The 11,811-nt window shown below is 47.6% G+C and overlaps 1 protein-coding gene across 2 annotated transcripts; it reads right to left on the reverse strand.

Annotated features, from left to right (window-relative positions):
- Positions 1 to 1,654: 1,654 nt before the first annotated feature.
- TSSC4 (tumor suppressing subtransferable candidate 4) lies at positions 1,655 to 9,303 on the reverse strand. 2 transcript variants are annotated; one of them, XM_066583073.1, is made up of 3 exons: positions 9,153 to 9,303; positions 6,595 to 6,667; positions 1,655 to 4,886 (listed from the first exon to the last, which is right to left on the reverse strand). In XM_066583073.1, exon 3 carries the CDS (start codon positions 4,809 to 4,811, stop codon positions 3,906 to 3,908), a length of 906 nt encoding a protein of 301 aa, XP_066439170.1. In that variant the 5' UTR covers positions 4,812 to 4,886; positions 6,595 to 6,667; positions 9,153 to 9,303; the 3' UTR covers positions 1,655 to 3,905. The 2 variants fall into 2 exon arrangements, with proteins under 2 accessions (XP_066439170.1, XP_066439168.1); XM_066583071.1 differs by having other exon boundaries at positions 9,131 to 9,296.
- Between the last annotated feature and the right edge of the window lie 2,508 nt (positions 9,304 to 11,811).

Below are 11,811 nucleotides of genomic sequence, written 5' to 3' on the forward strand. Positions count from 1 at the left end.
ATTTTTCTTTTTTCCCCTCAACGGTCATTTGCAAGGGGTTTTTTTTTTTCTAGGATAAGTTGTACTTTTTAATTGTACCATTTGTGGATCTGTGCGACATTTTGATCACTTTCCATTATTTTTTGTAAGGAAAGATAGGCAAACCTAGCTATTTTCACCATATTTTTTTCATGACATGCACTGTGCTGGTTAAGGCCACTTCCACATGGGCCACACGAGAAAATCACAACGATGGTCTGTGCGATATCGCTGCATTTTCTTGCGGCGATAACGCGATTTTTTTGTTGCTACAAAGTTGACAACTTCATAGCACCACCTACAAGGTTTTTCGTCTTACATCTTCTGCCAGCCCTTCCTGATTGGAGGATCAATAAATGAATCAATGGCTATGATTGGTTCATGAGCACTACGGCTCAGCCAATCACAGGCAGCCCTTCCTGGTGGCAGGAATTTTGATCCTCCAGGAAGGGCTGGCAGAAGACTGAAGACAAGTGCCAGAGCTAAAGGAGAGACCCGCGCTGGAGCTGACAGCACTTGAAGTATTTTTTTTAACTGCAGCTAGGGCTTTTACAGTAAGTTTTTGTGCAATGCAACAAAAAAAAGAGGCTCCATAGGAAGACGTGACTGCAAAAAATTGAAAAATCGCAGCTGTATAGAGCATGCCGCGATTTTGTAGTCTTACAATGTCGCAGGCTACAAACATCGCTTGTGTGGAAGAACCCATAGGAAAGCATGGGCTCTACATACATGCATTTTGCAGCGATGTCGCAGTGTAGAAGCGGCCTAAAATGACATACAAGTTTTTTTCCTCTGGGTCATTACAAATTCAGGGATACCACATGTGATTTTCTTTAATTGACATAAAAAAAAGGGGGCAAGCTGGGGGTCTTGATTTAATTTTTATTATATTTTTACCATTTCTTTTTATACTGTAACTTTATTTTTGTCCCACTCGGGGACTTGAATATTACCATATTTTATCATTCTTCTAATACACTTTAGTACAGCAGTGCATTAGAAAGTCTATGAAGCACAGCCAGAGGCTCATCCTCATAGGCCACTGTAGCTGGCAAACTCGGAGACCATCTTCAAGTCTCCGGGTGCCATAGCAACCCATCAGGACCCCACGATCACATCACGGGGGTCCGATGTGTGAGAATGAACCCCTCCCTGCGTCAGTGTTTTACATGCTGTGGTTGCAATGACTACCGCATGTAGAAGACTTAACAGCGGGAATCTGTGGTTTCTTCAGTCTCTGCTGTTAAAGCAAATGCCAGACTATCAGACAGCAGAGCACCCGCTCTTCCTGGCATGGTAGACCTGCGCCAGGCTTCTGATGCAGCACTGTCAACAAACAGTGCATCAGAATAAAGCCCCTTTACGGCCGCCATCAAAAATGCGTATGGGTGGTCGTAACTGCTTTCATTACCCAGAGAGAAGCTATAAAATTCTCCTTTCTGTTGGAAATGAAACAACTTCATTGTCAGCGACAATCAGAGTCACTACATTACAGGGAACTCCCTCAAAACTACGAGTGACCAAACGGAAACTTCCAGATCATTCATATGAAAATGCTGCATTTTGGGGTCCTTTTTCGTTCCCTAGATCAAAGTGAAAATTGTTTTAAAATCCATTTATATATTTAACACTGCTGTAAGATTTTACCAAGGTTGCCCTTTAATTGTAGTTGTCACAAAACATACATTACAAGAAGGAAGAGCCTCAATGCAAGTTCTAACGCTTTGCATATACAAAATTTCCTCTTTTCAACACATGGAAACAAATACAGCAAGTGATCAAACAGAAGTTCTATTTCAAGGGGACCAGACAGTTTACTCCTAAATATCCTAAGTAGCCCTGCTCAGGGCAGCAATTCTACTTGAGCTTATTAGGCAACTACTGAGGGTCACCTCACAGGCCGGTTTCACATCTGTGTTGGAACCTTCGGCCGGACTTTTGCCACAGATCCGCCTGAAAATACCGAAAGAAAGAGCGCTGCATGCAGTGCTCTTGCTTCCGTCCGCAAGACAAGCAGCTGGACCCCATTATAGTCAATGGGGTCCATCCGGCATTGTTCAGTTCTGTCCAGACTGAACCGTTCTGCCACAGGGATTCCCCTTTCCTGCTCCCTGAACGGAGCAAAAAAAGAGGAACCCCTGCGCAGATGTGAAACCACTCATAAGTGCCCTTTTTTCAGTTTCTCAACAAACTCTGATACTTCTTTTAATCTAATCAGGAGGTCGTGAGTAGAAATAAATAATGGCCCATTTTCTCGGGCCGAAGTAGTCTTTTACACAGCAAGATGATCACAGGAGTGATCATTTATACTTGATCAGTGCCCAAGAATCGAACAAAATGTTTGCACATTATTCTGTGGATATACGTAAGAGAAGGGCAAAGAACGAGTGATCATAAAACAAACGATCATACGAACCGCCTCTCCCAGATACCTGCAAGATACGTTTTTAAAACCGCCGATCAACTTCCTACATCCTCATTTATCATGCATTACAATGTATCTGCCTGCGGAAAAGGACCATTTTCCTATACTTGGCCAAGTAGTTGGAGCAGAAAAGGTCCTGTCCTGGGTGAAAGTCAAGCATATATTGTGTGTTTGTACACTAGATTACTGCAGTTGCTTGCCTACCAGTTTCTTCAATGGTGGAGGCTACCTGCGCGAGAAGGAGAGATAAGCAGAGATTTGCACAAGGATGTATGTACCATAGAAACAGATCATGCAGGTGCAATGAGGCCCTTGAAGCGACGGGGATCAGGGTTGGTGAGTTCCATCGCCTTTTCTACTGGGGAACCTTTGAAGGACTCCCAGCTCTAAAGGAGCTGCATGGTTAGCAAACCAGAAAGTAGGTAACTAGCTCAAGGGTCATGGAAGGGGAAGCAAAACTCAATAACGTAAAAGGTAGGGAACTAACAGGTCCCCTTTAAATAGAAAATGCAGACTGATGTTACGACGAACTTAAAGAGGTTCTTCAGGACTAGTAAATAAGTTCTTCAGTAAGACGATCAAGCGCTTGAATATTCTATGAAGTGATATAGCCCCCAAGAGCAGAACCCCACACATGCGTACTTCTCCAATGCATGTGTACAATGTCAACAAACACAGAATCATTACACAAAAACACTCACGGCAATAGACTATATGAAAAACAGCACATCCATTTAAAAGGACCACAAAATCTAAAAATCTCCCCGTTATACGAGGGGAGCTTATAAAAAAGCTGCTGGTTTCATTGATACATATATGTCAATGGCCCAGGGGGTTCTTAGAGGTGGAAATATGTGATAAAGTAAAGCTCATGGGGGAAAAAAACATTTCTACGTTTAGTGTCCCTTGCTGGAAATAAGCCTTAGGGCTATTTCAGACGACCGTATATCGGCCGCGTATTCACGCCGGCCGATATATGGCGTCTCTCTGCAGGGGGAGGCTGGAAGAGCCGGGAGCAGTGCTCTAAGCTCCTGCCCCCTCTCCACCCCATCTCTACCCCTTTGCACTATTTGCAATGAGGGGAGGCGGAACAGGGGCGGAGCTAATTCACAGAACTTAGCCCCGCCCCATCTGCCTCCCCTCATTGCAAATAGTGCAGAGGGGCGAAGAGGAGGCAGAGAGGGGGCAGGAGCTCAGAGCACTGCTCCTGGCTCTTCCACCCTCCTCCCCCTGCAGAGAGAGACGCCGTATATCAGCCGGTGTGAATACCCAGCCGATATACGGTCGTCTGAAATAGCCCTTAGTGAGCAAATGTTGTCAGGCCAGTACGAGGACAGACTGCACAATCTTACTAATTACATTAGATTGGATTTATATTAAAAACAAAACTTGGGTTCTAAAAGGGAAAAAAAAACAAAAACTCTATAACATCTAGTCCAACTCATGATCATCTTCAGCCTCATTAAGAAGCGTCTCCTTCGTCTTCATAAACTCTTTTAGGTCTGATATTTTTTCTTGCCCGCTTTTTAACTCCATGGAAGCCCAAGTTCTCGGCCTCCACCTGCTCCCCGAGAACCTCGCTCTCTTCTTGTGCTTCTTCAATCAATGCCTCAGACGTGTTCAGAGATCCTGACAGCAGACCCCTCTTCTCACGGTTTTGCTGGATCTTTACGGTGGGCCTTGAAAACAAAATTCTTCCCTCACCAGAACTGGAAGAGTCTTGATTGTATGATCGTTTGTTGCCTTCCTTGGGGACCTCTTTAGCTTCCTTCTGTTGCTTTAGCTCCGTTAGAAAGTTGAGAGCTGTACTGCGGTTTGTACGATCACTTGTGTCCGGAACGTTCTCCAGGCTGTATTTAGTCCAGCGCTCGGGGTGCGCTAGGTAATCAGGTGCGCGTCCGGTAGGTCCTGAGGGTTTTGCACTGGAAGAACTTTTGCTGCATGGCTTGGTAGTAGCTGCTTCAATACCAGGACTGACTTGCTCAGCCGAGGCAGCATCAGGTGTTTTCTCTTTGTCGTCATCATCAGGTGAAGAATCTTCTGCCTCCCGTTTTCTATTTGGATGGGCAAGAGGTGAACTTTTCTGTAAATCCAGTAGACCTCCAAAGATGTCATGACTGCGCTGGGAGAAGCTTGCGTTGGCTCCTTTCAGGATGAATGGAAGCATTGAAGGTTTTCGCTCTCCTTCCTGTCTAGAGTCTTCTTCATCATCCTCTTCTTCTCCGGGACTTAGAGACGTCACCTCTGCTTCATCCGACAAGGCAGGGTCGGAATCACTAAGCGAGATTGTGTCAGGGTCATTGTGGGACTCATAAGCCATAGCACTGAAAGGTTTTGGAGGGCTATCTTTTTCTTCCGACTCAGACATGACTCAAGAGCTTGGAGGGGGTGGTGGTTGAGGGACAGAAAATAGTGTCTTCCACACAGATAAGGACTCGGATGCCTGAAAACAAACATAGAATTCAGTTGAACATTTTAGGAAAGATACATTTGCCAAATTAAAGAACATGCAGCCAGAACGTACAGAGCAACGTTAAGGGCTCCTTCCCACGGACGGATTTCCGCGTTGCCCGCAGCTATTAGGTTCTATTGAACCTAATAGCTCAATGCTCACGGTGCGGAATTCAATCGCGGAATTCCGCACCGTGAAATCTCCCGTCCTCACCCGCGGCATGCTCTATTTGCCGCGGATGTACGTGCGGACGGCTTCCATTGCAGTCAATAGGAAGCCGTCCGTCACACTATCTTCCGCTGTAGCACAGCGGAAGATAGCGTGAAACCGCTTCCCCACCTACCGCCGCCGGGTCATGTGACGCTGTGGGCGTGTCATGTGACGTGGCCAGCGTGTCACATGGCGCTGCGGCGCGTCACGCCGAAGTGTCATGCGGGACGTAGGACGCCGGATCCGCAGGTAAGCATTGGGGTCTCTGGGGGGCGCCGTGACGGGCTCCGCTCATGGCCGTGTGCAGCTGTCCTAAGGGTACTCTGTATCTAGTGCCTCCAAACTGTGGGTTCACGCATTTTACTGCTAAAAACCAGACAGCATCTGTATTGGCAACTGAAAACAATGCCAAGTAAAAGGTACATTTTGCCAATTAGTGGGAAAACAAGTCTGCTACTTTCCTCTGCTGTGAGAAAACCTCACCAGAAAATTACAACCATGTAAAGCATTGGATTCCAATGCATTCATTTTTAGCCACAAGAAAAAATAATTGCGACTGAAAATCACCGCCGTTTTTCCTTGCAGTGCCAAAAGATAGGCCGTGACCTGTCTCTTGACGAAAATCGCAGGAAACTCCCATAGATTCCTATGGGAGCTGGAAAAAAAGAGGAGGAGGGAGCCTAGCTCTGTCTGGGACTCGTTGAAGACATCTGACTATTTAGCTACTTAAGGTAAATAGAGCCATTCTGCTGAACGCCGCTGCAGCGTCCTTTTCATGTGATGTGGCCGTGTGAAGGGATAAGAGAACTCTAGTTCCTTTTGGAATTAGATTGTGGCAATGCAGCGTTGCCACGATTTTTTGACACGATGCAACCTGTATGAAAACGCATTGGTCATGTGAAAGAGGCCTAACGGTGTGCCTACCCATTTTAGTGGGTTCTGGGCTTTTTACATAGGATTTTAGGGAACTCTGAAGAAACCATACACAGTGGAGTCTAACAGGGAAACCTGTGCTGCACACATTGCTATTCTTCTTGTAAAGCTTCTGGTAACCCGCTGCGGGTCTCACTATCGTTGTTTGTAAATATTGGCTCTGCTGGCAGTGGCTGCATGTGACTGTGCGTGTACTGCTTATCACATGCACACAGCGACTTTTAAAAATTTTTATTCCCCGCTCCGTTTCATAATGGGGTTACGTATGAAAACACACAATACATTTCGTATGGGCAGCATTGTATGTGCCGCCTATAGAAATCTATAGGGCTCACGCTGCGTGGTACGCAGAGAAATAGAGCATGCCGCGATATATTTCTTGTGCATATCGATACGCAGTGTCTACACGCACGTGTGCAAGGATCAATGAAACTCCTTTGGAGTCCATTCACTGCGTATCACGCGGTAAAAAACCACCCGTGGACATGAGCCCTTACACACGTGGGGACTTCAATGCAGATAGGAACAGAGCGCACGTCACATACAACAAACGTACCTGCTTCTGGGCTTGCAGCAGCTCTCCTTTTTCAGGGTCTGTGAATTCCACCAGATGTTTTAGAGACTTGACTCTACAACACAAGAGAAAGTACAGGGGATCAGACCAAGACATCTCCAGCGTTACATATCATATGACGGATAGTGCAGCGTTGTCCCATCAAGATAACTTTCCTTTCTAATGCAGTACCTGAAGGATGGGCCGATCTGCTCATCCCGAGCCATCTACTATGACCTGACCCCTCCTTCCCACATGTACGGCACAGCGAGCCGGTAGTTCCCGCATCCCGCCATACACGTATGGCGCCGATTACAAGCAGAGCCCTCAGTAACCACAGCAGGACTGCAGCTCTAACGTATAGCCACAGTCCCGCATGCTGTACTGAACACCGCACGCTGTACTGAACACCGCACATTGACAATCAGACAAGAATAGGGCATGCTGCAATTTTTTTTATACTTTGACTATTCAAATAAATGGGTGCCATTTCCATCTGATATATGCAAAATAAGCGGGAAAAAAAGCCTGCGTTCGTGTCCCCTAACACTGCGCATTAATGCAGAGTCCTCAGAGAGATTTACAGTGAGGGCCAATTGCATGAATAGCAATTCCATAATAGAATCAGACTGTTCATCTGCAAACTGTAAGGCCAGTTTCACACAAGTGCATCAGAGCCGCAATTCTGCATCCAAGTATCCGTCCCGAGCCTAGATCTACTGACCGGTAATATTACAGGAACCTATGATGGTGACACCTTGGGTCAGTAAACCCCGCAGACATGTGGCTGTAACACTCGTGAAACTGGCCTTAAGACGAGATCAAACAGAGGAAACCCATGTGGGATTGCAAAGACAATCTGCATCGTAAATGCACGCTTTAACAGATTTCTAATTTAACGCAGAATCAAATAAGTGTCATTCGCCACCAGTAATTCGGATTTCAAGCCCCGCCCCGTATGAGGTACAGCGTGGATTCTCACTGGATACAGATGGGGAGCCAAAATCCCCGATAAAGTATTCCGTGCGGATCTGCTGATTCTGCAAGACGACAACCCAAAAGACACAGGAATCTTCTTCTGGCGGGGTGTTATAGTAGAGGTGAATGTCTGCAGACCCTTCTGAGGCCGTATGGCGGCCGGCGTTATTGGGGGGGGGCGGGGGGGGGGGGGGGGGGTCGTGCCGCTGTTTGCCAAAAACTAACAGGTGACTGGTTCTTCCATCAGGACAACGCACCTGACCACACAGCGCTGACATATTCACCTAGCGACAGAAGCCGGTACTAGTCACACCTCGCCAGAAGATTTGCGCTTCTTGTTGGTAGCCCATTACGTTTTCTGAGATGTTCCCAACACTAAGGCTGGGTTCACACGGGGCGGATTTGCAGCGGAAATTCCGTACAGAATTTCGCTGCGGCAAAACCGCCTGCAGACGCTAATCCCGGGATTCGCCAGCCATGTGGACAAGATTTCTCAGAAATTAGCCGGCCGCAGCATGCTTATTCTTTTTCTTCCTCCGCTGCGGCCGCGCTCTCCTCTATGGGAGCGACGGCCACAGCGGAAGAGCGAGTGGCCAGGAAGCTTTAAAACCCACGGCAGCGCTTCTCCCGGCGGAAATCTTGCAGTTTTTCGCTGCGGTCAAACCGCGAGATTTCCGCCGGGATTCCGCTGTGAGGGAACGCAGGCTAAGGATGCCTTCACCCAGGATGCCGACGAGCGCCCCAACGACTATCACTCCACACACGGAGCACTAGGCTTCAGTGAACGGAGCGTGCTGGCGATCTCTCCCGTCCGCCTCCATTCACTGCGAATGACCGCTGCCTGTTTAAACTGAATGAGAAGTCGCTCACTAGCTGCTTCATGTCAGTGAACAGAAACCAAGCCACTAATTAGCGATTTCTCGCTCTATGCCCTTTTCGAGTTTCGTTCTTACACGGCGCAAATATTGGTCAGAATCGCTCATTTAAGCAATTTTTTTCTTCCCCGATAGACGACCCATATAAAAGTGCCCTGCAAGCCTCACACGAGCGTTATTATGGGCGTACGTGCTATCCCCGCGGGCTGTCTGCACACGTAATACACACCACAATAGGCCATGCCGCATTTTTGTGGCGCACGACTCGTGTGAGCGGCGCAGTGACAGTCTATGGGATATTAGTACTGCGCCCGTAATACGTATTTAACAGACGCTCGCATGAGAGAGCTCGCGGGGAAATGCGTTGCCGTAAACGTCCTTCTGGCCCTTCTTCAAGGTCATGGGATTCTGCGCTGTGGTAAAACGCAGCACGTGCGAGCGCACAATAACATCCGCAGCCTGCTACATATAGAGAACACCCTGCGCCATTCTACAACAAGCTACTTCACCCTCCAGGCATGCTGGGGCTTGTAGTGACTGCAGAGGGCATCAGGAAGGGCTCTTGCATGCTCAACAAAAAAAACTACAACCCCCAGCATGCCCCGCTAGCCGGCCCGACTGGGAGCCAGTGGGGCCCGGTAATACTGCTGAAATGGAAAGAGGTGCATGCCGGGTAGTCCGCGTACTTAGTTTCAGGTGAAACCTTACAGACTGTCCGTGCTGCTCTGGATAGCGCTAAGCTCGGCGATAATAGCTTCTCTCTGCTCAGCCTCCATGCCGCAAGGTCAGGGGTCACTAATTCCCGGGCTTCACGACACCTACAGGAAAACGGCCTTTCCCAGAATGCAGCGCGGTGACCCAGTTAGACGTCACCTCCGCTCTGTCCTTCTGCGAGCGCCACCTACTGGAAGGAAAGTGGTAATGCGTCCTGTCAGAAGCTTGCTGACAGAGACCGCCGTGTGCATTGTGCTGGCGGGGTGTAATGTGCCGCATTTATCGAGTTTTCCCGCCACTTTTGTGACAGAAATTGACAAATTTCGGGCAATTTTGCTTCACACATTGTCCACACGAACACATTCGTGCTGCGTATTAAGCATTCAAACTATGCGCACGCAATACGCAGCGATTAGAACCCACTGATATCAATGCGTCCGGTCACGTGTGTTTTATGCGCACGCATTTCGGTTGCGGGAAAAAATGGCGCGCACTATTTTGATGTGTATTATGCGCCAATTAGCCCCTATTAGGCGACTCTCTCGCACAAGCGTTTGTAAAAAAACGCTGTTCTTTTTACGCAGCGTCTTACTGCGTGCTGAGCTGCGTTTTTGTGTGCGTTTGCCTGCATGGTTACTACGCATTTTTGCATAATAACAACGCAGGCAAGTAAGCTGATGATGTCACAAGTCCCCCACCCCTCTGAAGGCATGGCAACCCGCGAGTAAAACGCACTGCAACGCTAAAAAATAGGCATCGTTCAATTTAGCGTTTGCCTAAATGCGCTGCGCTAAAACGCTCATCAGAGAATCCCCATTGAAAGGAATGGAGGCTGAGTGCTGTGATTAAAAATTCCACTGAAAACGTGCGTAAGTCGCGGAAAAAAGAAAACGGGAGCAAGCTTGTGTGTTTTTTGCGCACGTAAATGCGCAATGCATGGCTGTGCAAAAAATAATGTAAAACACACATTACGCACCAAAATGCAACGCCTGTCGCTCAAATACGCCTCGCGCCTAAGGCCAGTGTCACACACACATTCACACCACATATTTGCACCAAAGGAATTGTGTATTTGCGCACAAGTGCATGTTTTACAATGCCTTTTGCGCGCACAAAAAACCCCCCGCAAGAACGCTCCAATTCGTTGAAATGGGCAGTTATTGTAATTGGTTCAATATGCGCGCTTGCTCTGCGCAAATGTGCGAATAACATGAGCGCAGGAAACACGCTTCTGAGAACGAATCAATGGGTTCTGTTTACTGCTTATTGCGCACGCAAATTTTTCATGCGTAGTAGGCTGTGCAAACACGCCGTGTAACGCGGCCTTAATGCAGCTTGCCCTGCGTATTTGCGTGCGCAAAAAGACACGCCAGCATATTCTCTTTGAGTTCAACGGCCAGTTTAGTTTAACATGAGCTAATTGGCGCATAATACGCAAGAAAATAGGAAATGTTGCGTTTTGAATTTTTGCGCAACCGAAATGCACACGCAAAAAAACGAACCCATGGGTTGTATTTACTGCATACTGCCTGCGCAAATTTTTCATCTGTAATACGCAGCGCAAATGTGTCCGTGTGGAATACGTGCTAAGGTGTAGGATTTAGGCCGGCTTCACACAGGCGTATTTGTGCGCGCAATACGCAGAGAATACAACCCATTTATGTCAAGGGGTTCGTTCACATTTTCCGTATTTTGGCGCGCATTTCGGTTGCACAAGAAAAGACGGAACAAGCTCTATCTTTTCGCGTATTTGCGCACCAAGGGTCCCCATAGAAGTTAATGGGGGTGCGAAAATACGTGCGCAATACACTAGGAAATCCGTGAAATATTGCGTAATACCGCAGCAGATTCTGCCTCGGCTGTCAGTCGCCTGGTAAACGACGCAGTAATCCAAAATGTCGCCACAATTCTTATAAGTGGAACGTTTATTGACGAATCAAAAAAAGCAATTTTTATGTGCGTCCGGCTCCAATAGTCTGCGGCGCGATTGTTCTTCTCCTAGGGGGCCTTCACACCTGCGACAAAATCGTGCCATTTTTCTGCGATCCGAGAGTGAGTGAAGACGCAGAATTATAAAACCAATGATTTTCAATGGTTTCATTCCCATTTGCGATGTTGTAATTTAATAAAAAGCACAGCATGTCCGACCTTTCTGCGTTTTGCGATTTTTTTTTATCGCCCATGTTTCCCTGTGGAGTCTCTTTTTTTTTTACACAACGCAGGAACTTGCGATTTTCGTGTGATGTGATGCGTTTTTAACAGAAAGTCCTATCGAGAATATCGCAGGTCAGCAGCGATGTGATGCAAGATTATTCTCAGGTAAAAGCATCATTGGCGCTCAAAAATCGTGCGTACAAAGATGCGATTTTGCTGCAATTTCTCGCGCTTGCCGGTGTGAAGCCACCCTTACTTGAGTTCCAGTCAATCGGGACATGCTGGGAGTTGTAGTTGTACCACAGTCTTGTGAGATAAGGCCGGTGACATACTTCCGTACTTTGGCCTCAGCTCTGTGTCCATAACACGGAGGTCCGGCCCGGCCTGACCGCGGGTCACCTGACTCGAACTCCGAGCATCGTACAGAGCGGAGGCCAAAGTACGGCAGTGTGTCATCGGCATTAGGCTAAGACCGGCCAAAGTACGGCAGTGTGTCACC

The sequence above is a fragment of the Eleutherodactylus coqui genome, chromosome 11, assembly GCF_035609145.1.
Source record: "Eleutherodactylus coqui strain aEleCoq1 chromosome 11, aEleCoq1.hap1, whole genome shotgun sequence".
NCBI classification, from domain to species: domain Eukaryota; kingdom Metazoa; phylum Chordata; class Amphibia; order Anura; family Eleutherodactylidae; genus Eleutherodactylus; species Eleutherodactylus coqui.